Source organism: Castor canadensis, chromosome 12 (assembly GCF_047511655.1).
Source record: "Castor canadensis chromosome 12, mCasCan1.hap1v2, whole genome shotgun sequence".
Lineage (NCBI taxonomy): Eukaryota > Metazoa > Chordata > Mammalia > Rodentia > Castoridae > Castor > Castor canadensis.
Window position 1 is genome coordinate 88,639,849 of NC_133397.1, and position 24,283 is coordinate 88,664,131.

The window sequence follows — 24,283 nt, forward strand, 5'->3', positions numbered from 1 at the left end:
CACTTTTGGTTAATAAGAGAAAAATAGACGAGAGATGATTTGTTGGGAACTTTAGCCATTCTGTTCTAATTGTGCAAAATGTTAGTACTGATGATCTTTTTGTCTGTTTTTTTTCAGGGTCGGCATGTTAAAACAGGTCAGCTGGCGGCCATCAAAGTTATGGATGTTACTGAGGTAAGGTTGGGTCACACATGTCTTAAAAAAAAAAAAATCAGTTACATAAAAGCACAAGGTACACACAGTGTCTAAACCCATGCTCCTCATCTGGGTCAGAGTAGAAAATGCTTTTCTGTGCAAGGTTGGTGTTCTGTTTGGACAATCTGATCACTTGAACAAGTTGCTCTAATGTGACATTGTGGGGTCATAGGTCCAGCAGCAGACCAGTTGCATGAAATGGTTACAGATGGTCCCCAAGTAACTAAGTCAGTAGCACTTTGCTTTAAAAAAAAAAAAAAAAACCAAAAAAAGAAACAACAAAAAAACCCCACTACATTTGAGTGATGTCATCTTTGGCAACTAAATGGACTGTAATTGGAAACATCTTTAATGGAAAAGAAAAGGAGAAGGGATCATGGAAGTCACGTGAATAGGGAGATTGAGGAGTGTGGGATGAGGAAAAGCTTCTCTAGGGTATTAGGCCACATTTGTGTCATTTCTTTTATTTTTAACAGGGGGGAAGAAAACAGATCTACCCAAAGTTCCCAGAGGTTGGAAAACAGAAACATCTGCTAGAATGCTGAGCAGATTGTTGGCAAAATTTAGTAGCAAAAAATAGTTTTTGAAATAGATGCATGAAGATTTACTGTGCAGCTTTAGATGGGAAAGAGAACTTAGCCCAGACAAAAAGTCTGTGGGTGTGTGTCTTATGTGCCTGCACACCTGTGTGAATTTGTGAGTACAGATTTAAATAAAAAATAGCCATAGATTATAAAGATTTGAATCCAGTCCTACTTGAAATTTTTTTTATCTGAAATTTTACTTCTTGCTCTCAAAATTGCTTCTGATGGGATTGAACATTGTATTTCACAGATTGCAAAAGGAGCTAACCAGCAACCCTATATATTTGGAGTATCTTTTTTTTTTTTTTTTCTTCAAGAAAGTTGTAATTTTAATGTAAATATATTCCATACAATATTTTATACATACTTATACTAAAATAAAATTCATTGTTTGTCTGAAATTTAAATGTGAATGAGTGCTCTCTCTATATTTTTAAAATTTCTTTCATTCATATTTGGAATATCTTTTAATCAAGCTAATTTCCTCAATCTGGGTCTCAGGTGTGCCATCCAGTAATCTGGCAAGATTCCCTCTGTCCTGCTCTCCGCTGGTCTCTCAGCACAGCCCCTCCTCTGTGCATATTTGTCAGTAAGAATTAGAAAACATTGTCTTTGGACCATAGGTCAACTGTTGAGACTTCTAAAAATATTTGAAGATGTGACATTTTATATGGTGACTGTTCTTTTTTCCCAAAGAGGATACTAGAGACTTTTAAAATGAAAAACTACTGTTGCTTGGTTGAATGACTCAAAGAGTCACATCATAAATTGCGATACAGTCTATTGTGTTGCATTATAGGATTCTGTCTTGGTACAAAACGCAATGGAAAATTAGTGCTTTTCACGTAAATGTTAAAGAGCAGAGAGGGAGCAGCAAATTCTAACTTACTGTTATGTAAATAAAGTAGTTATTTAGGGAGTACTTTCTATGTGACTAAAATGATCAGTGCCACTGCATTATGCTTTTGTTGGGTTGGGATATGTTGTCACTGTAGTTGACACTTTTTGCATATTTATTAACACACTTTTTTTTTTTTTTTAATTAGGGGTTTGAGCTCAGGGCCTTGTGGTTGCTAAGCAAGCACTCTACCATTTGAGCCATTCCCAGACCTTTTTGCTTTAGTTAGTTTTCAAGTAGTGTCTCCTTTTTTGCTCAGGATCAGCCTAGGACATTGATCCTACTATTTATGGCCTCTGACATAGCTGGGAGACTGGTGTGAACCACCACACGTAGCCTACTGGTTGAGGTGCTCACTTTTTGCCAGAACTGGCCTTGGACCATTTTCCTCCTCATTTCCGCCTCCTGAGTAGTTGGGATTACAGTCTTGCACCACCACACCTAGCTTATTAACACTTTTTGACTGCTTTACTGGCAAACCTGTGGGTGCCACTTTAAATCTAAACTTTGGAGTTTTATTATCAGAGAGTTTGTTTTTTTCTGCGTGACACAGCTGCTGTGGCCAGCTAACGTGTGTGCTCTTTCATGTCTCAAATGGACTCCAAATGGAATTGGCCTCTCTTAACCTAAACCTGGCCCTGACTATAAATGTGCAATACACTGGAAAAAGAAAGTATAAAACATAGGGAATATAAAGAAAAAATTAGGTCCTTATAATTTAACCATCTTATAATAGTCATTATTGATGCTCCAGTGTATTTTCTTTCAGCTGTGTCTCTATGAGCATGGCTCTAAAGTACACACATTTTTCTGTGTGATAGCTTCTGTATTTTTCCTCTTGTTCCTCACCCCTCCCCCGCCCCATCAAACCCAGGCCTTCTGCCTTCTAGGTTGCAAATACTCTACCACTGAGCTACATACCCAGTCCTGTATTTCACAAAAGATATTTCCTTCCCCCCCCTGCCCCAATAGGAAAATGTTGGACAAATGCATGATAGAAGTATCATCAGGACTTCTTTAAAAATAATGAAAACCCATGTATTCAGGTAAAATGAAAACCAGATAGTGAGGCTTTTAAACAACCCAGTCAACCATTTGATATATTGGTCTCTCAGTAATGTTTCTTTTGTGCTGTTTTCATGCAGTGACCTCTGCTGTAGTGTGGGTCTCAGTAAGGACCCAGAAAAAGTGTTGATTATGGTTAGAGGACCATGTGCAGCTGGCAGCCTAGACAACCTACTCTTGTCTACCCGGTACCTGAAAGGCCTTTGAACTCTAATGCAGTTGTAGGGTTTGACCTGGTAGGGACCTGGGGCAGGAAGGAGCAGGCTGAGAGATTTGGAAGCTGATGCTTCTGGTTTCAATTCTAGCAGGGGGGGCTGTTGGAGAGGGTTCTCTTGATGAGAGCAGGATCCTGTATGGTTTCAGACTTCCACTGAATTTCATCTCAGTAACAAAAAGGTATAAATTCTTACTTGTCCTGACTCCTTAGGTGAAACTGAGAGGCAGTTTGCAGGCTACTGTTTTCCCTCAGGCTCAGAAGGCAAGAAGCAGTGTGGGAAGTTGAATGATATGTCTGTCTTCTCCCTTTAGCTGTTTTCTGTTGGCAATCTGAATGAATTGAGCCCTGGAACTAGCTGCAATAAATGCAGAAGTGTGGGCCCACTTTAATTTGCTTCACTTGATTATGAGAAGAACCTGGAAACAGAACTAGCTGAAGATTCAGCTTCTGCTTTGGGGTGATGTGACATGGGACTAAGAATTGACTATTCTCAGAGTTTTGAAGGGCTTGTTTTTGAAGGAAAGCAGAGCAGGTCTTGTCTTATTGGTTTTGTGAGAGGTTTAGGAGCATGCTAAGGATGTGTTCAGACTGGATGATGGCAGCAGGTCTATAATTTTTTTGTTATATTTAAAAATAATTGTAGATTCACAGGAATTTGTAAAATATGTGTGGGAACCACTGTTTTCCCCAGTGCTAGCATCTTGTATAACTATAGTATAGTATAGTCAAAACTGAAGCACATGCAGAAGACAAGCAAGGCAGGTGATTTCTTTATAAGCTAAGGAGTTCGTCTGTACTTCAGTGTTGAATTCTAGCTGATTAGGCTGCATTTTGGAGACTGAGATCAGGAGGGTCACGGCTTAAGGCAAGCCTGGGCAAAAAGTTGACAAAACACTACCACCTCAACCAGTAGCTACACAAAATGTAAAATAGGGGGATTGTGGTCCAGGCCAGCCTGGGCAAAAAGTGAGATCCTATCTCAAAAATAACCACAGAAAAAAAGGATTGGAGGTGTGGCTCAAATGGTAGCGTTCCTGCCTCGAAATCATGAGGCCCTGAGTTCAAACCCCAGTATAGCCCCAAAATCAAAAACACTGTACCATTCACTTAGATTCAATAATGGTTAAAATTTTGTGATGCTGTTGGTGTAAATAAATCCTTGTGCCACCCTGTCACTTAACCTGTAAATACTTGTGCTTGCTTCTCTTAAAATGCAGTCGTTAGCAATTATAGTTACACACTAATAATTTCAGAATTTCACCTAATGCTCATTCTACATTCAGATATTCTCGATTGTGCTAAAAATGGTTTTGTAACTGAGTGTTTGAATCATAGTCTGATTAGGTTTGTACATTGCACTTGTCTATCTTATTTCTTAATCCATTTTTAAGCTAATAGAGTTTCTCTGTACCACCTACTACCCTTTTTAAAGAAATTAAATTTTTGGAAGAGTCCAACTAATTGCTCTGTAAAGTTCTCTACATCCTAGTTTTATCTGAGTTTTCTCATGTTATACTTTGCTTCTCTTTCTCCTATATTTACTATAAATTGGAAGTTATGTTGAGAGGTTTGATTAACACAGATGGCATATCATTCGGCAAATGCTCCTCAAGGGTTGATGGTAGGTGTTTTATATTACATCACACTATTAGTTCAGCCAAATCTTCTCTCATAAAGATGCATCGCTTATTTCTCACTTCACAAATAGATCTCCAGGTTAACACTCTGTTCATCAATACCTTTTTTTTGCTTGTTTGTTTTTTGAGACCTTGAGTTGTTATGGAGCCAAGGCTGGCCTTGAGCTCACCATACTCCTGCTTCACTCTTCCAAGTGCTGAGATTACAGGTGTGCCATACCTGGCACCAGCCTTTTAACTAATGTTTTTAGCATTCATATGATGATCCTTGCCTGGGTAAGTTGTCACTGCAAAATGATGATTTTTCTGCCTTTCCTTCTGTTTATTAGTCATCCTAAGTCTAGACAAAGAGTTTTCTTTGTACCTGTTTCTACCCTTTCTCTGCCTTCCCCCTTTCTTTAGACATTGCCATAGATATGGGCAGTTGTATTTATTCAGTGTTTCCTTCAGTTATAATTGTTGTAGCTATTATGTAATCAGATTGACAAAATTTATCAATGAGAACCTTTGACATGGCCATTAGGAGAGTCTAATGGAGTCTGTAACCTTTTAACTTGATCTCATTAATTTCTGAGTACAAGGGGGTTTTTTTGTTTGCTTGTTTGATTGTTTTGTGTTGTGTTTTGTTTTGTTTTTGAGACAGGGTTTCACTATATAGCCCAGACCGGCCTGAAACTGCAGGCTGACCTCAAACTTGCTCGCCCCTGCCTCCAGAGTGCTGGCTGTACTAGCTTGTTTTAAGTTCACCTGCTAGATTGTAGAATTCCCACCTCTGAGGAATCTTAATTCCACTTAGTGGGAGATGTAGTTAGGTACCATTATCTGGATACTAAATGTATTTATTGATACTGAGATGTTATGTAGGTAGGCTGTATATATAGATAACAGCTAGGAATTAGCATTTTCAAAAAACCAGTTTTCCTTTAGTTTCTTCTTCCTTGTTTATCTCATATTTCTTTGTCTTTTTTTCCCTAGACTGAAAAGTCTTAATTCCTCATAAAACAATGCATTTGCTTATTTGCTTTTACATTAACCATGTTAACTACTTCAAATGTGCCTGGAGTTAAGTTTAAGAGTTCTCTGAAGTTCTCTTTGCCCTTAGAATATATCTGTTAAGGAGATTTACAGAGACCTGTACAGATGTTACTTAAGATAATTTCTCTTTTATGGTTTATTAATTTTTTATGGAGATTAAAATGTAGAGTTTTTTTTGTAGTACTCGAGCCACGCCACTAGCACCTCCCCCCAAAAAATGTACTTTTGAATGCATAAACTATTTACATAGTTTGGAAATCAAAACTCTACAAAAAGACAGGCATTTTGAAAGATAGTTTTAAAAAGGTTGGGTTAGATTATCTGGGTGTTGGACCACCTGATACCCAAATTATTGTCATAGTTTCAGTGCCCATATTTGTGTTTAGGTAAAGCAGTGCGCTAATGCAGGAAGAACAGAGGCAAAACTGTGTGTTTGTTTAAAGGCAATGTGGAGATGAAATATTGTGCTCTATAAGTGATGTTTCACAGCTGTTCATCACTCCTGAAAGGGAAAGCTGTGTCCAGTCTAGTCTCCTGGTCAACCCAGTGGTCTTTCCCGCTTAGTCACTCTGGCATAGGACTGTGTTACAGCAGTGAATTCTGAAAGGTTGGTTGTTACACTAGCAGTGACAGCAAGTGCTAGAAATATAGTGTCTCAGGTTCCATTTCAGACTCCTGCCTCAGAAACTGTGGGTAGAGTCCTCCAGGGGATTTGGATATACCCTCAAGGTTGAAAACCCTTTCCTTAATGGAACCTTAGGAAGAGACAATCTCTATTCACCTACCTGTGAGTGAAGCATTCCGGATCAGAGGCATTGATACTTCCTGCTCAGGAATACATCATTAGTTAGTGGCTATAAGGATTAGACCCCAGATCTTTGATTTCTAACTTACTGTACATGTGAGAATATTAATTATTTAAACATTAGGTTGTAAGGAGACCTGCTGAGTAAGCTGATTTGATATGGACTATTTTTTGCCTTTCTGAAGTTAGTTTATAGTGGATCAGTGAGATCAGACTTCTTTTAGTCTTAAAATAGAATTGTGATTGGTAATCTGGAATATTCTTTGAGAGGAAAATGTTGGTCATGATGCCTACTGGGACACATGGGACCAGGTGGCAGCTTTAATGGACTGTCTTCCATATTCCTAACATTGTGCTGGATGGAGATGTGGGACTAAAGTCTGTATAAAATCCTGGTTGTATAAAACAGACAGATAAAAACCCAACCTTTGCCTATCATCATCTTGGAAAAGCCACACAAGAAGCAAAGTGGTATACATCACTTTGGATAGACAGGTATTTGAACACTTACTGAGGTAGAGTCACAGACAGCTGGACTCACAGGGAGCTCAGGCCCTGGTAAAAGAGAGCAAACCCAGCACACTCCAGTGAGGAAGCAAGGTCCTAGAAGCTTAACAGTTTTACTACTGTGCAAGAGAGGAGCACGATATAATGAAGGTGCTGTCTTGTCTATTCTGAGAATTAGAACAAAAGGAAGAGAAGGAACATTCTCTGTGGGTTGTGAGACCTTTTGTTCCTCAAAAGCCAGTTAAATGCTTCAGGCCTCATAGCTTGATACTAGCTTCTTCAATTTCAAGGCAACTAGTAACACTTTCTTCCCCTCCTTCTATGGGTCTTACCATAGTACTTACAATAGGATCATTCAGGATTCTGAGAATGAGTTATAATCAGGTAGACCACGTTCAACTGTCTTTTTTTGTTTGTTTGTTTTTTGGGGATAGCAATGTACCATTCTCCACATATTCTCTGTCCTTTATCTTCTACTTTTTTTAGGGCTCCCCCTTTCTCCCTTTGAGACAGGGTCATGCTGTAATTATTGCTTTGAACTTGGGATCTTCCTGATTCAGCCTCCCTAATAGCTGGGATTGCAGCTATGCACCACTGTGCCTGGCTTATCTTTCACTTTTCAAATAAACTTCCTTCTTTTTCTTAGCTACTAAGTGAGGAACATTTGTGGGTTACTAAATTTCCATTTTTTTTCTTTTTTCTTTTTTTAACCTTCCTTAACTCTAAACTTAAATGATCATGATTTAACTACTCGGTTTGGATTATTTTCCTTACTAGGTCTTTCTGCAGACAGAGAAAAGATCATCAGTTTTTTGTTTTTGTTTGTTTTTTTTTGAATATTGTTATAAAAGTATTTGTTGAAGAAAAACTCTTAATCTAGTAGAATCAACTAAAATTTTAATTAAGTTAAAAATACAATTTTGAGAAGTAATATTTCCACTATATCATTATAAAATATTCTCATCTTTTTTTTTATTACCACTTCCTTATGAAGCTTCTTTTCACCTAATGATCTGTGAAATTTTAGTACAGATATATCGTATATCTGTATATGCCTGTTAATGTTCTACATGTTTCTTTTTGGTTTGTACATAAAAATATTAAGTTTTTTCTTTACCTCAAAAAACCACTTAGGTATCATATCTTTGAATTAAATAGGCTGTTCCATTTTTGGTGGTGGTATTAATTTTTGGCACTTGGAGAAAACATATAATAGATACAGAATACTGGTTTCTTTGTCAAAGAATATTATAATTAATGTAACAGTTGCATAGAAGACTCAGGAATTATGATCAGTTTTTGTATCATTCTCATTTTTCTAATCAGATATCAAAATTAATTAGAAATACTGACATTAATAATAAATATAGCAAGTGTGCTCTTACTTTCACATTTAAATTTCATCTCTAGGAAAGATAATTATTAATGCTTGTAAAGAATGAATGCATTTCTGGGTTTTGTTTTCAGAATTGTCACTGAACTAAGAAAAACATTTTAACCATTTCCTCTATTAACATAAATTTCAGGCTCATAATACTTTATAAGGTAAATTTATAGTTTATGAGTTGTATAGAAAGTTTCCCTCATTATTTAATAGTTATGCCCTGGCTTTTACCCTAAAACTGTCTTACATCCTTTGTTAGACTAGGGCCTAGAAATAAACATTATAAAACTTCAGTTTCTTTGTTTGTAAAATGGAATGATAATTCTACCTTGTGTGAATAATTCTAAGGCTTGTGTAGAATTTAAGTTCTACATGGTAAACATGGGTTTCCTTGGTCCCTTCTTCTATTTAAAGATATTAAAATAAAACTTTTGCTGAAGATATTTTAAAATACTTTTTTTTTCTTGATCTCTCCCTCCCTCCCCATCCCCCCAACACAACAGGTGGCTTGTTTGTCCTTTCTGTGGTTACAACCATCATTGTGTAGTCTGGTGGCAACTACCTTTGTCCTGCCCTATGAGTTGTCCTCTACTGATATTTTAATTGTTAATAGAGAGCAGCTTCCACATGTCCATTCTGTGCCTCTGCTCTTCTGTACTGGACTATGAACTCTTTGTGGGTAGCTAACTGTTTCAGATTCTCATAGCCCTTCTTGTCTTAGGACAGAGCCCTTCATTTATATGCATGGTATCCAGCCTAGAGTTTCTCTTTTTACAGAATGCCTCGACAGTTTTCAAAGAGAATTTCTGAAAGTGTTTTGAGCATTGGCAAAAATTATATGTAGAGTCCCTTTTTAGAGACTTGATACAGTCTTTACTTTAATATGTACATGCTACCATATTTTTAATTACATTACTTAATCACAACATTTTTTTCTCTTACCTTGTGGGATAGTTTTAAATACTAAAAAAGGAATCAAGAAAAATATTGTCATTTATTCTTACTAAAATATGGCAGTAACCCCTTGCTTTGGTCAGAAGCAGTTTTAATACATTGCAAGTGGAAATGGCCTATTTTGTAGACCACGATTTGTAGAGGTTTTGTTTTTAATGCTGTTCATGAAGTTGCACTAACTCACTCATGTAAACAATTACTGAAAACTTAGTTCTCTTAAGACATGCTATTCTCAGATCTATGAGAATAAGAAAGATTAATTATGCCTTTGCAGGAGCTCGTTGATCTCTTAATTAAGTAAAACTTGCTGTGAAAGGATTTTATAGTGAGCACTCTTCATGCAGACCTAGCAGCCACACTTTCTTAAATTCCATCACTTTATGAATCAGAGGTATTTTTTCTAAGTAAAATAAATAGTTGGGAAAAACCCACCCAACAAATATTGTATAAGCAAAATTGCCATTTATCCCATTCCTCCTCCATATAATCCTTTTATAGTACAATGAGAAGACACAAAGCAGAATTAGCACACGGAGCAGGTACATACGATGCAGTCTCTAGAAGTCCAGGCACACATTTCCCAGGAGGCACACAGGACTGCTCAATTTCCTCCAGAAACACATGTGAATTATTATCTATCAGGAAAGCTCACTAGAGACTTAGGCTCAGAATTTTTATTTGGGTCTGATTCTGTGAGTACTCTCTGCTTGTATTTCCAAGAGAAAAGTAGCTATTCAGTGTAAATTGCATTATTTATATGAACAATCCAGGCATAGTGGTGAGCCACTTGCACTGTTTCTAGGAGTAGTGGAGACCCCGCTCCCTCCCCCCCAAAAAACCAAAATCGGTGTCCCAGATGCCAGCAAAGGACCATCCTTGCAAATAGGTTATTCTGGGATAGTTTCAAGCCTCAGGGCCAGACAGCCCTTCTGACCACTGCATTTGCCTGTGACCTGCATCTTCAGCATTTCTAGTTGGATGTCTGACCGCCCACCCAGAGCCAACACCTAGTTTACCCTCAATAGCCTGTTCTGCCTGCGACCTTGGTGTTTATCAATTAGTGGCAGCTCCATCCTTCTAATTACTGAAGCCACAAAAGCCTTGGAAGTCCTGTGTGTCTACTCACTTTTATCATTTACCACTTAGCTCATCTGTCAGGAAATTCTGTTGATACAGCTTTCAAAAAGTATCCAGCGTGTGTTAAAATAATCTTGGCAAGTGCTTAATAGTAAGTGGGGGTAGATTGGCCACAAGTAATAACTGCTGAATCTCGGTTATAGGTACAAGAGAGACTGTTACACTGTTTTCTCCACTTTAGTCATGCAAAGTTGTAAAATTGATATTCTCATTGTAGTTAATGAATCTGTAAGAAAGAGACACACATAAATCTTACTGCTTCCCACAATGTCTTACACCCTCGTTTCAGATGCCACTGTCATTTTGAGTTTCTGCAGCATTCAATAGCACATCTTCTTGTTTCCATGTTTATATACTAACTGCCTCTCCATTCAGCAGCCAGGTGACCCTTACAAGACAAAGTCAAATCATAGCCTTCCATTGACAGCTTACTTAGTTTTAGTAAATCCTAGATAGGTTCTTATAGTAGCTGACCTGTCCAGTGTGATTGCCTCTCCCTTCCCCTCTCAGATCTGTTCATTCTTCCTCCTGCCTGCTAACTTGCTCCCACCTGAATATCTGTCACTTGCTGCTTATTCTCTGCGTCTGAAATGCCATTTTCTCCTGACTACATTGATTGCTTCCTTACCTCTTTTTGCCTTGAAATAGTGAATAACATTTTTCTACTCCTGATTTCCTTACCATGTTTTGTGTACCTTGTTCTTACCACATAGTATACCTGGCTTATTTATATACTTATGTTTATCACCTGCCTCTACTACCACCCCACCAACTCCTTATTCCCCAAGAATATATGTTTTATGATAACAATAATCTTTGTTTTCTTCACTGATGTATCTTTCCAAGTACCACTTCAATGCCTGGTGCATACTAACCATCTCATGAGCATTGATTGAGTGATTGATTTAGGGTACATGCTGGAAGGCATATTAGAAATACAGAGTGTCCCCTTCCTCCTTACATGTAAAGAACCCAAAGCCAGGGAAGTTACCAGTGGTTGGGGTGTGTGAGAGTGTGTGTGTGTGTGTGTGTGTGTGTGTGTGTGTGTGCTCATGAAACTACTAGAAAATTAAACTTTTGGATAAGTTTTAATTGCATATGATGAGATACCCTTTGAGATGTGGTGAAGCAGTACAGTTGGAAGAAAGGTTTACATAGCTTTTGTCTATTCAGTTGAAGCACTTCCACTTTTAGAGTGGAAAGGCCTCTTAACGGGACCTCTTTGTACCCTTGCCTGTTTTCCCTCCTGAATAGAATTCCAATAACTGCTTTCCAGTTTAAATTATCTTCATAGGACTTGAGTATAAACTCATAAACTAAACTGTCCATGTGATAAATGAGCAATTCCTAGAATTGCTTGTTTTATTAAGCTGTTAATGTCTTGTGAAAAATGTATGGTAGGAACACACACAGTCTTAAAAAGTTTATGTGACAATAAATCATTTTTAGAATAAAAACTTTACTTGTTTAGAGAAACTGAACCCCTCTCCCTTCCTGCTAGCATCATGCCTGAGACAAAAAAAGTAAAAAAATCTCCAGTGAGAAGTCATTATTTTCTAATTATTCTGACTTTTATACTACTTCTATAGATAAGAGGGATGACTGCAGTGGGATGGGTCTAAAACAGGATTAGGGAGCCAGCTGGTTGATTGGCTGAGGTTTTACTTCCACATGTGCAGTATTGTGGGTGTGCTGTTAATCCACAAATTGGTCTATAAGCAATGCACACTATGTAGGCTCCCTCCACTCCAAGGGCACGAGACCCCTAGGAGAAAGCTTGTAGTTGAGCATTCTGCATTTTTGGTTGACCAGGTCAGACTTTGCTTAATTTTAAACATTAGTTTGCCATATTAAACCCAAATTATATTATGGCTGTGATTCTGTGGTCAAACTTTCATTTTTTAATTGTTTTCTTTGTATAAGTTCACAATTGTCCCTCTGAGCCTTAGACATTATATATAGGTAAATTTGTGTTAGAGGTTTTAAATCATTGTTAGAATCATTACAATTACAGTCAGCCTATCTTAAACAAAACAAAACAAAAAAATCAAAGAAACCCCAATAAATTAAAAAAACAAGAGAAATTCAAACTAGGCAAGGTGACTTCCTACTGCTCGGGAGGCTGAGATCGAGATTATTGTGGTTTGAGACCAGACTGGGCAAAAAGTCTGCAAGACTTCTTCTTAACCAATAATTGAGTGTGGTGTTGTGTGCCTGTCATCCATCTGTGTTGGGTAGTATAAAATAGGAAGACTGTGGTCTAGGTTGCCCCTGGCAAATTAAAAAATAAAAACAGTAACACCCTCTCCCCCAAGGTCCTATCTCAAAAATAACCAAAGCAAAAGGGCTGGAGGTATGACTCTGGGTGCCTAGCAAGCACAAGGCCCTGAGTTCAAAATCCCAGCAGCCTAAAACAACAAACAAGAAATTCAAAAATAAAAACTGTAAGTTCCCATGTGCACGTTATGCTGCTCAGTTCATGTGGAGAAGCTCTCAATCCTGTGCTACTGTATTTTGTGTTTAAATCATTGTGCTGTCTGCTGAGTGTTTCCCTGTTCTTAATTTTGTAAAAATATGTCTCCCCTAAAGCAAATGGTACTCCAAAAGCAAGGTAAAAGTGAATGTGCTTAATTTAGGTGATAAAGTGAAAAACAGATTTGTTGAAGGGTGGCATTTCTTTAATGGAAGTTGGGTGGAATTATGGGAAAAACCAGTCAAGCATCTGCAGCATACTATCAAACTCTGCTTTCTGAACATTGGGATTTTTCCTCAGTGGTGGTTTCCTTGGAATTGTAGAACCATGGATAACAAGGGACTACTGTATTTAACTTAAAAACATGGTGGGGTGAAAGAAATTTCCTGGCTCCTGTTCCTACTAGTCACCAGTACTAATTGGTCTCTAAGTTTTATGCAAATGCAAATCCTGACTAGATGGACACCTGCCTACAAATCCAGACTACTGTCCATCTGTTATCTGATGGCTATCATGGTGTTCTGAGGCTTTAAAGCCCCCAAGGTGTTCAGGGGACTTTTCTCTGAGCCCAGGAATTTTGTACTCTAGCTCTCCTTTACCCTTGTTTCTTTTACTAGCTAGGCATTCTCTTATACTTTTCTCTCCATTATATATCTGTGCTGTGGCAGTATAGCTGACAAGTCTGGAAGAATTCACTTCTCAGGGCTAGCTTTGTCTGCATGTGAGCTGAATTTAGGATAATTGCCTTCATATATATATATATATATATATATATATATATATATATATATATATATATATATAAATAAAATCACTACAGCTCTTGTGTTTTTATACTTTTGGCTTTTTTTTTAATTGAGGCATAAGATACATGCTGAAAAATGTACAAAATGATAAACACATTAAATTTCCAAAAAGTGAATATTTCCCTCCCATGAATCAATAACTAGATAAGAAAGACAGGATATTTCCAGCATCCTCAGACCTGGTACTCCTCCCCATAGGGATGACCAGTATGCTGACTTCTGTCATGACAGAACATTTTTGCCAGTGTTTATACTTGATATAAATGAAACCATGTGGTGTTCTTTTTGTCTGGCTTATTTCACTTAGAATTATGTTCATGAGGGTTGTTTTATATATATATATATAGCTTCATGTAGGAATAGTTCTTTTTTTTTTTTTTAATTGCATTTAGTATTATGTGCTGTCCCACTAGCTTCCGTGTGACTATCTCTGCTCTTGGTATAGACCTGGCCATATAGTAGGTGTTAATTGAATTGTTGCAGAGATGGAAAGGTTTAACCTAGGGTAGGAACTTCTCTTTTGATGGGTTAAGAGATGCTGAGGTACAGGTTATTAAGGAAAACTTTACTTCTTTAATTCTCATTTTATATATGACTAACCACTTTTAAAATTTAATTTTACTAGCTTATTTGAAAGAGTCCTGAGAAAGAGTTATAATATTGATGTACAGAATCTTTTCCATGGTTTCAGGTTTTTAGCAAAGAATTTCAACTATGCTCTTTGGGATTCTTGTTTGGCCCCTTCCCACACTGCTGTTTCCTCCTTATCCTGTTTGTGAGACTGGTTAGCTTTTGTTTGGACCTTCGGCACCTGCAGCATATTCCCTCTTCCTCTCTTGTGGTGGAGGTTGAGGTGGACTAAAGATAGGGAGATGGAACCAAACAAATAAAATTCCAAGCAAGTTTGAGTTTGTGCCCCACCCTACTCAGTTCACTGCGCCTGTTCCCTTCCCCATCTGTCCAGTACAGATCCTAAAGAAGGAAATTGCTGAGGTTCTGCTAATCCTTGTTCCTGTGTCGATGTTTTCAAAACAAAGTGTTTGGTGTGACATTTTGTCATACCTTAAAGAGTAGCAATAACAGAGTAGCTGGTAGGTTGAAGAGATAGGTAGTTATGTGGTTTTTCCTGGTAATGAATCATCTTCCCATGAGATCCCTTGGTGACTGTTTCTTTGGTGGATGAGCAAGGGAAGATGTTTATACGAGAAAAAGTGGATGCCTTCTATTTTCCTTATGACAGCCCTCTGTGAACCTGATATTGAGTCCCCTCGCTCTTACTCATTTACTGAAGATTCTGGATACCAATTTTCCTGATGCTAGAACTAAGGAGGATTGTTATTTATTCCTTCTTAAGTGTTTAGAAAGAAGAACACATTTGAATAAGTGGCTGCACAGATGTTTTTGTTCAAAGAGGAGAAGAAGAGCAGGTGATTGGGATAGATTTAACATCTGAAACTGCAGAATGAAGTAGCGGCTTCTCCTTGGTCTTTGTGCAGTGATCTGATCAGGCTATGTGGTGCCATACATATGGAGTGGTGGTGTTTACATGGCTTCAGTGGCCTTCATCTTTCAGCTCAACATGGCCCTCCTCAGTGATGGCTTGAATGATGAGGAACATCACATCTTGCTGTGTTAGTGCATGTGCTTTATAATGATGTGGAGTCATGGGTAGTGTATATGTGGGGCATGTTAGGTAGCTACCGTTTCTGTTTAAGTCAGAAGGGGTAAGATGCAAGTAAAATGTAGACTAATTATTATTCTTCATAGTGAAGTTCAACAAAGTAAGTTATTTTCAAGTTACCTAAATAAGCCCACTACCTTTATATGACACTATCAGTTCTGTTTATTTTCTACAATATATTTTTATGTCTCCTCTAGGAGCATGGGAAGAAGAATAATCCATTGGTTCTTACTTTACTGCTAGGGTCAGGGTAACTGAAGATGAGGCCTGCATAGTGTGGCTCTGCATGGATGGGTTTGTGACCTGAGAGTTTCCTGTATCTTCTTTTCATTCATGAGCCAATGGCAGGGGCTCACTTCTGTCTCTAATCCGGCAGAATTCATAGATGCCCTGTTCCTCCAGGTGAGGTGAGCTCATGGTGAATGCTTTGCTCTCTGCTCTCATGCTGGCTTAACAATTCAAGGTCTTTGGGCCTTTAAATTTTACTCTGTTCATCTGGATGGTAAGAAAATAGAAATTTATCACATCTCATCCCTCCCAAAAAACAAATTTAATATCGTTACAATGTTACTTATGATGTATAACTTATAGATCAATAAAGCTATTGGAACAAAAAGTTTAAGCAACTTCTGGAGTATGTTTTTTTTATCTCTATGAAATTCTCATATTCTAGGGAGAAAATACAGGAAGTAAGAAAATTGAAAAAAGACCTCATAATTCATCATCTTGGTTTAACTAGTTTAACATATTAATATACATTCTTCTAGTTTCATATTGAGATATATGTGCATATATATAAAAGTATTTTTTAAATGTCAAAGTCTTAACATTCAAAGTAATGTACTCACCTACAGAATTGAAAAATGGAAAAAAAAATTCCCTTTGTATTATGTCCTTCAAGAGTAACTGTTGGTTGATTTTGTGTGTCTCTGCATTTTTTTTTTTTTTTTTTTTTTGTGGGACTGGGATTTGTACTCAGGGCTCTGTGCTTGCAAAGCATGCATTCTACCACTTGAGCTACACCTCCAGTCCATTTTGCTCTGGTTATTTCAGAGATGGGAGTCTCATTAACTTTTTGTCCAGGCTGGTCTTGAACCACAGCCCTCTTAATTTCAGCCTCCCAAGTGCTAGGTTTACAGGCGTGAGCCACTGGCACCCAGCCTCTGGTAGCTCTTCTTGTTGAAAATCACTTAAGGAAGCCCCAGTTGGCTTGCATTTAATTTAAAAATTAGTTTGCATTTTTTTCTATGAAGATTTCTCATATAATTCATTAACTTTGTGTAGTCTCAAATATATATATTCACACACACATTTCATGTAACATATTTTAGGTAGCACTTCACAGTGTACTTCTACTTTGGGGCTCGTAAATCGTGTGTACATAGTCTACATTCATATAGAGTTACTTCTGTCCACATGCTTGGACAGTTGTAAATTACTAAAGAACAGGTCACATTTTTGTTGGGGTGAGAGAGGTGTGGTACTGTAGTTTGAACTCAGGGCTTCATGCTTGTAAACTGGGTGTTCTACTGCTGAACCACACTATGGTCTGTTTTGCTCTGGTTATTTTGGAGAGGGGGTCCTTTGATTGCCCAGGCTGGCCTTGAACTATGATCTTCCAGATCTCAGTCTCCCAGTAGTGAGAATTACAGGTGTTAGCCACCACTGGTCAGTTTAAAGTAACTTCATAATGCTGTCTGAACTGAAATATTTTTAAATTTTAGCTGTTTTCCTAGTTGGGCTTACAAGATCTTGAAAACTAGGTCCTTATGTGGTTTGTTTCCTAAACAGTTACTCCTTCAGTGGTCAGCCATTTGTCATTTTTTAAAATTATTTTAACACATCTGAATATAAATAAAACTGGTTAGGGAAAAGAGGCAGTATATGATTTATCAATAGCCTGATGACTGTTTGAAACTTCATGATAGATTCTTTGTATTTTCTGTGATATTTAAAATCTTGGTTAGGGTGATTCAGCACCAGTACTTAATCACATATCATCTGTTACTTCATTTGCATGGAAGGAAGACAGCTGATTGCCTAGCTTAGACTGTGATGTTGTGTCTGTGACCAGTAGACACAACAATGAGGTTTCTACATTTGGTTGGCAGCACCAGCACTAAAAACATCTGGTCTTGGAACATAGCTCTCTTTTCCTGGAACTGTATGAAAATTATTTGGTATACAGTAGACTCATGACAAGCATACTTAGTTGACATAGAAGACACAAATGATTCAAAAGCCCAAAGTGATTTTGATTTTTTTGTGCAGACCTGAAGATTTCAGCAAAGTAAAAGTATCATTTTCTTCTTGGGTATGTACCTATATCATTTTGGCCATGATATGCTAATTTCCTTTACTCCAAAGAAATGTTGGTTTGGAATAATAGGTAACAAAAGCAAATCAAAGATCAATTAAACCATGAGGGTAAATTTGTTTTGAAGTAAATCTCATGAGGATTACTGTGTGTGTCTAAGGTACATTTCTTAAGCAGCTGTTATACATTTTTTTGAAGAGATGTTTAGGAAAGATTTCTGTAGTACTGTGAGAAAATTAATGTGTATGTATTAATTTAGTTAGACTTATAAAATGTGAATTTATGTATTTGTATTCTTATGAGTATAAAATTAAGTTATAAATATAATTAATAGATAAATAATTAACTTTATTAGCTATTGTGTTGAACTTGGTGGGACATCTTCTCCCTGATTAGCAATTACTTTTATAATACCTGAAAAAGCTCAAAATAGCATTTCAAAGCAGAAGGGTCTTTAGAGTTTGTTCTTTATTATATCCCTAAGATTTTATGATATCCCCTTCCCCCAAGTAATTAAGGATGTCATTCTTCAGTGAGGGATCTTAGTTCTGAATAGTAAGCCCCACATTAACTCTTTTTTACTCTGGACTTGAATAAGTAAACTTGAAGTATATTTTTAGTTTTATACTCCTTTCTTTCCCCTATTCTGTGTCTGGTTTTAGTTAGCAGAACAGATAAAGCCAATTAATTCTACAAACAGAAGTTATAGTACTTTTGTGCATGAGTTTTTAGCTCAAAGCATAAAGTGTAGTATTCAATAGAAAGATCAGATATTGAATGTAGACAAGTGTGTACACATCTTTGCACAAGAGAGGGGGAAGAATGGAGTAAGGAACATCACCTCAAGTTAGTGGGTTATTTGTAGGCCAGAGCAACCTGTCACAGTTTTGTGAGACTACCCTAAAGTTCTGAATAATGATTATTAATAGCCAAACAATGTGCTAATCATTTATCTTTCTAGTGAAGAAACTTACATCTTTCCTTGCTTTAAATAATTGGTGTTTAGCTTGCTGGCAGTGCTGGATGGGTTGTTCTATGCAGTTTAAAGCGGCAGGTTTAAGATAGGATAGCACCAGCTTGTCTGACATATTGCTTGCTGGTAGATTCGGAGGTGATGCTGCCAGTTCATACAGAGCCTGGGAGGACAAGAGGATATTGTTTTAATATCTCTTACAGTTTTTTGTTGTTGTTGTTTTGTTTTATTGACAGCTTAGTTGATCTGGGGTTGAGAATCCGAATGTAATTTTGCTGGCCTATTAGTTTTCTACTAATTCATTCTGTATGTAATATGATTCCTTTTCTGGAGTTTTTTGATGCTGACTATTCCCAGATTCTTTCTTCTTGAGCATACCTTGGATGGTTTTTCTTATCTTCCTCAGCATATAGTTGCACTTGCCTCTGTTTCTTCATCCCTGTGCTCCAAAGTCTCTGGCCCATCTATTTCTTTCACAAGTGTCCATCTCCCAGTCCTGTGTCTGCTCTCGTGCTCTAGTGCACAGTGTCTGTTGTGAAATGAGCCCTCAACATGTACATGTGAGTTGAATCTACTTGCACCAGTAGGTGGGCAAATGAACAGGCTCCAAAACCTCTGTCCAGACGTTTTGAATAATGGGAGATGGTGAATGTGACAGTTTACATTGCTGGTTGGAGGTAGATGAGCTGGAGAGATTCAAATAGGATAATGCCTTTGTGTTTATGAATTTGAGCTGGTAAATGACATTTCAGGGTGTTAATGGGAGACATTTATTTAAGAATGTAACTATCTGGTTTAAAATTTGACCTCTATAAATCAATATGTACATTTCCAGGAGGAGATGCCATTTAAAAGACTTACTTTTTTGTGTGTTTTTATGGTGGTGATGGGTATCATTTTTTTTTTTTTTTTTGGATACAGAAATCCAGCTCCCCCTCCCCATCACTTTGAAGATAGGCATGTGGTAGTTGGTGGTCCTCTTTCTTTTGACAACTATGTTCTTTTCCTTGCCCTCTGTGAGAGTTCTAGCTTTAAAACAATTGTTCTGACTTGGCCAGCCTCAGGAGACCCCGGGGAAACTCTCACCATGTGTTTTGCTTCATAGTTACTTATGGTGGCAGAAGATGAGGATCTGGGAAAGGGAAGGAAGGTTGTGTTGCTCACCAGGGAGTGGCATCGCTTGACTGCTAGCAGACAGAAAGCAGCTGTAGTGTCTAAGACCCTCCTTCCAGATCTCCCTCCTGCAGACTCCCACATCTCCTCATAGTGTGCCTGACTGAGTGGAAAGAATGGATCAAGGAACATAATCTCAAGTTAATGAGTTGTTTTTAGACCAAAATGACTTTTTCAAGGTTTTGTGATTAATAGCCAAACAGGCGCTAGTCGTTTCTCTCTCTCATCATCTAGCGAACTCTCCATCTTTGCTTTAAATAATCGGCGTGCCATTTGCTGGAGGTGTTGGGTGGGGGTGGGGGATGCTAGGGGACTCGAGTGGTTAAAGAGAAAGCAGCAGGTTGAAGATAGGACAGCACCAACTTACATCTTCAAAATTTGTGGATGTTTTATTTTTGTTTGCCTATTTCAATTGAAACACATTAATCCTGTATTACTGACTTTGATAAAAAATTAGAGGTTTGTTTTCTGGAGAACACTCCTTGTTTCCATAAGCAACAAAATTCACGTTTTAGATAATCTGCGTATCTTTTAAAATCGCATTCAAAATAAAAACTGTTTTCTGATATCCGTAGTCAGCAGTGGTTTGTCATATGTTGAGAATATGTCCCAGAGTATACTCAAGGGCTGTGGCACGGAGCCCATGGTGGTAATGTACCCCCGACGCAGTGCGGTTGACGAGTGGTGTCTTACTCCTAATTCAGTCACATGTTGAACACAGTAGGTTATCTTGCCTCATCAGTTATTTGTGGATTTTTTTTTTAAGTTTATATCTTTTCACATTTTTCTAGGAGGAGCATCTGCAGTTTATCAGTATGTCCTTCTATGAATAAAGATGTGTGTATGTAAAACTTGCACTGTTATTAATTTATAGCAGTAGATCTAATCTAACTAGCTGGTATTGACCATTTTGGCATCTGACATTCTCGCTGGGACGCTTAGCCCATCACAGCAGCTAGTTGATAAGACTGACTAAGTGCCCACTATTGTATTGACTGCCTTTCTACCCACTGCTGCTAGCAAGAAGGTGGTGCTAGGGATTCATGTTGTTCAAGTTCACCAGGGCTGGCTCTTGTGCAGGCTTCTTTAACCTCTGTTCAGGATTACATTAGTTTCTCAGTTTATAAAGCCAAATATAATTACATTTCAGTTATCAAACATCATTATGTGTATATACTATGTGCTAGGCTCTGTGAAAGTCTTTGGATGATACCTAATTTTATCATTCACCCACTGTAGGTCATGCCTTACCTGGTAAGAAGGGTTCTATCAGGAATTTATTATCTTCATACTGCATGTAAGGAAATGGAGCTTCAGAGATTCTCTCATGTTGTTTTTAAAGTAAATACACCAGCATCCTGGTGTGTGCAGTAGAACAAGTTTAGTGTGTGGCGGGTACTGTCAGGGATACTGAGATGAACAAGATCTAGTCTCTTTCTCTCTAGACCTACCTTCCTTCCTCCCTTCCCTTCCCTTCCCTTCCCTTCCCTCCCCTCCCCTCTCCTCCCCTCCCCTCCTACCCCCCTTCGTATTGTAAACTAAGAATTTGGGGGTGGGGAGGAGGGACTGGGGACAGTGCTATGGAAGGCAGCTATCTGTCTGAACTCCAGAACACATACGGTTTTTAAGTTCTACACTTTCTCATTTCCTTTCTAGTTTCTTCTGGGGCTTAAGACTTGTAGTTGGCATGGTGGTGGTGCAGTTGGAGTGAGGCTTTCTAGGGGAAGAAAAAGGATAGATTGTTGTGAATTTCTGTGCATCCAGCTAGACTTTCTCAAGGAGGTCCACTTACACTGTGGGTTACAATTGAACTTACTGGTCTGGTTCACAGCAAAGATTCCCCCTTGGGCTTTTGTTAGATTAGTTTGCATGAGAGTCCAGTGCAGATGATGGCCCTATAGAAGTAGATCCTTCATGGACAGGTGAAATGGAGAAATTTTTCTATTGGGAGTTTGAAGCTTCTGATTCTGTCTTTCTCTGATTGCCATCCTTCAGATGATTTGATCTCTTTCTAAGTAGAGGAAATTGGGAGTATGAGACATTTTAAGTTACTTTTCTAGTTGAGATGGAAAAGTAGGAAGGTGAGGTTGAATTATCGAAGTCAACATTACTGGTGCCATCTTCTAGTTTTCCTACATGCCACAATAGTAAGAAATGATTCACATAGATTTAAGAAGCTGTGAGGTTTTGGAGTGAACTCTGCATACATGTTCACACCTTCCCTAGACGATGTGAGCAGATGCAGTGTGATATTGCCAAGTGTACGCTCATATCTGAATTTGGTGACCTGGAATTTCCTAAAGGAAGAATGTCTGTCGGCAATGAGAATATTCTGATTTCGTTTTGTGTTTGTCCCAACCCTTGGTAGTCTTCTTGAGTCACTTCTTTGAATTTCAGGGATAAAGATTTTTTTTCATATGTAATGGTTCTTTGAAGGATCTTCCAGAAACTTCTCCATGCATGTGAAATAGTAGTCAGATACCCCTCAATTGTATTTGAATGGAAGCTTCGCTTTTAGAGGAAAGAGGGGTGCTCTTTCCAGACATGCAAATTATTTAAGAAGAGAAATATTTGAAAGTAACAAAATGAGAGATGCATACATTAAAGGCTTGTTTCCTTATTGCTATGATTGACACGATATAGCATATTTTTGTTTTCCTGGGAGCACCAAGAGCAATGGTTTTGGGTTGACATCATGACATTTGAAAGATTGTTTTCCAAGGGTAGATTTTATTAGTTTTCTTCAGATGATCTTTGTTTATTTCTTCTTTTTCCTTTTCTCATTCACCCACTGTACTATATCATGAAGCATACTGAATAATTATATAAGCAGGAGTTTGGGTAGCTTAACTAAGAAGGTTAGAAATGGAGACCAGAAGAGTAAGGGAAAGATTGAGGTAAAACCACAAGACATCAAGAAACTTTGACTGGGCCACTAATATTTTTAAGGTAGGAATTAGAAAAATCACTGTGTTATATAAATGCTGGTAAGCCCACACCTCTTCAAGTATAGGTTATGGAGTAGTTTTGACAATGTCTATAGTTTTTTTTCAGATATAAATTACTAACTTTTTAAAGCAATTGAGAGTGAACAGAAGTTATTTTAATGATCTGATCAGAAGTGATGCAACTTTGAAAAGTATCTCTGATCCTGCTGATAGATACCATGAGCAAAGCTTCCCCTCGAACTAAAAAATGATGGAGAAGTTATCATTGAAATTAAATGGTGGCAGATATGTCCAAGGAATATTGTGGGAATTTGATCCCTTTATGAATCTAGTGATAGATGAATGTGTAGAGATGGCAACTACAGACAACCCAACAATATTGGAATGGTGGTAATATGAGGGAATAGTATCATGTAAAAAGCCTTGGAATGCGTTTAAATGCTGTTCAGCAGAGAAATCCATGTCCATTCTTCAAAGGGCCTGTTTTACTATGAAGTAAAAATTCTGTTATGTATATTTTCATATTAAACTTTTTGTTAAATTAAAAAAGTGATATGACTTTGCACATTAATTTTGTTGAGGTTTTTTTTCTACATGTGATGTAATTTTTTAAAAAAGACTTATACTCTTTTATTGGAAGGAAAGTGGGAACAAATGACCTATGTGATGTGTGAGATTTTTGTCACCCTTGCTGAGGAATTGAACATTTGTAAATCTAAGCTGTTGCTTTCTAAAGGTCCTGGGTACTACTAATTCAGTGGATCATATAGAACAAAAATTGGCTCTCAAGTTTGCTCATGAGTAAGTTCCAGAAAAGCTTATAGTTACTATCAGCAGAGGCACAGGTTATAGTTTGCTTGATGTACTTGTCTGCTAACTCTGTCTTCTGGCTTAGTTTTGGTTGACCCCTCCTCCCCCATGATACATGTTCCTGCTTCTTGGCCTAGCAGTTTTCAATTAGATGCCAGGCATCATGAATTTTACCTCATTAGATGCATGATATTTTACATTTTTTGTAATATTCTTGACATTTGTTTTGAGTTGTAGTTACTTGGGAATAGTTTGGTCCTCTTAAAATTTATTTCTTGGGACCAGATCAGCATTTAATCTTGAGCTAGTTTTGCCCCATTATTGAGACCAGGACTTGGGTAGAGTGCTCTACTCAAGGTCCTTTGAAATGGTAAGTTTTTCTAGCCGGTTGATGGCAGTAAACACTGTTCCTTAGCCTGTGAGCATTGGTTACTGTTTGTGGCAAGGATTAAATTCTTTCCCTTCCTTCAGGTAGTTTCCTCACAGGGAGACATAATGGTGCTCTACTGAACTGTTGAGCTGGGTCCAGATCTCTGTGGCTCACTCACTGTCTGCATCTCTTTCCTTTCTGGAATACTGCCCTGTACCTGTAGTCACTGTGACCTCTACCTCCTTAGCGCATAGCTCTTTTGGGTTCCATTTAGGTTTCCTCTCCCTTGACCACAGACTGGGATCGCTTCCAAG

General features: G+C 37.8%; 1 protein-coding gene across 50 annotated transcripts in view; it reads left to right on the forward strand.

Annotated features, from left to right (window-relative positions):
- Map4k4 (mitogen-activated protein kinase kinase kinase kinase 4) overlaps positions 1-24,283 on the forward strand; it is a 179,065-nt gene that overhangs the window by 80,420 nt on the left and 74,362 nt on the right. For all 50 annotated transcript variants that reach the window (XM_074050388.1, XM_074050401.1, XM_074050386.1 and 47 more), the window contains exon 3: positions 118-174. In XM_074050388.1, the coding sequence (XP_073906489.1) occupies positions 118-174 (57 nt within the window). The remainder of the gene's footprint in view (positions 1-117; positions 175-24,283) is intronic.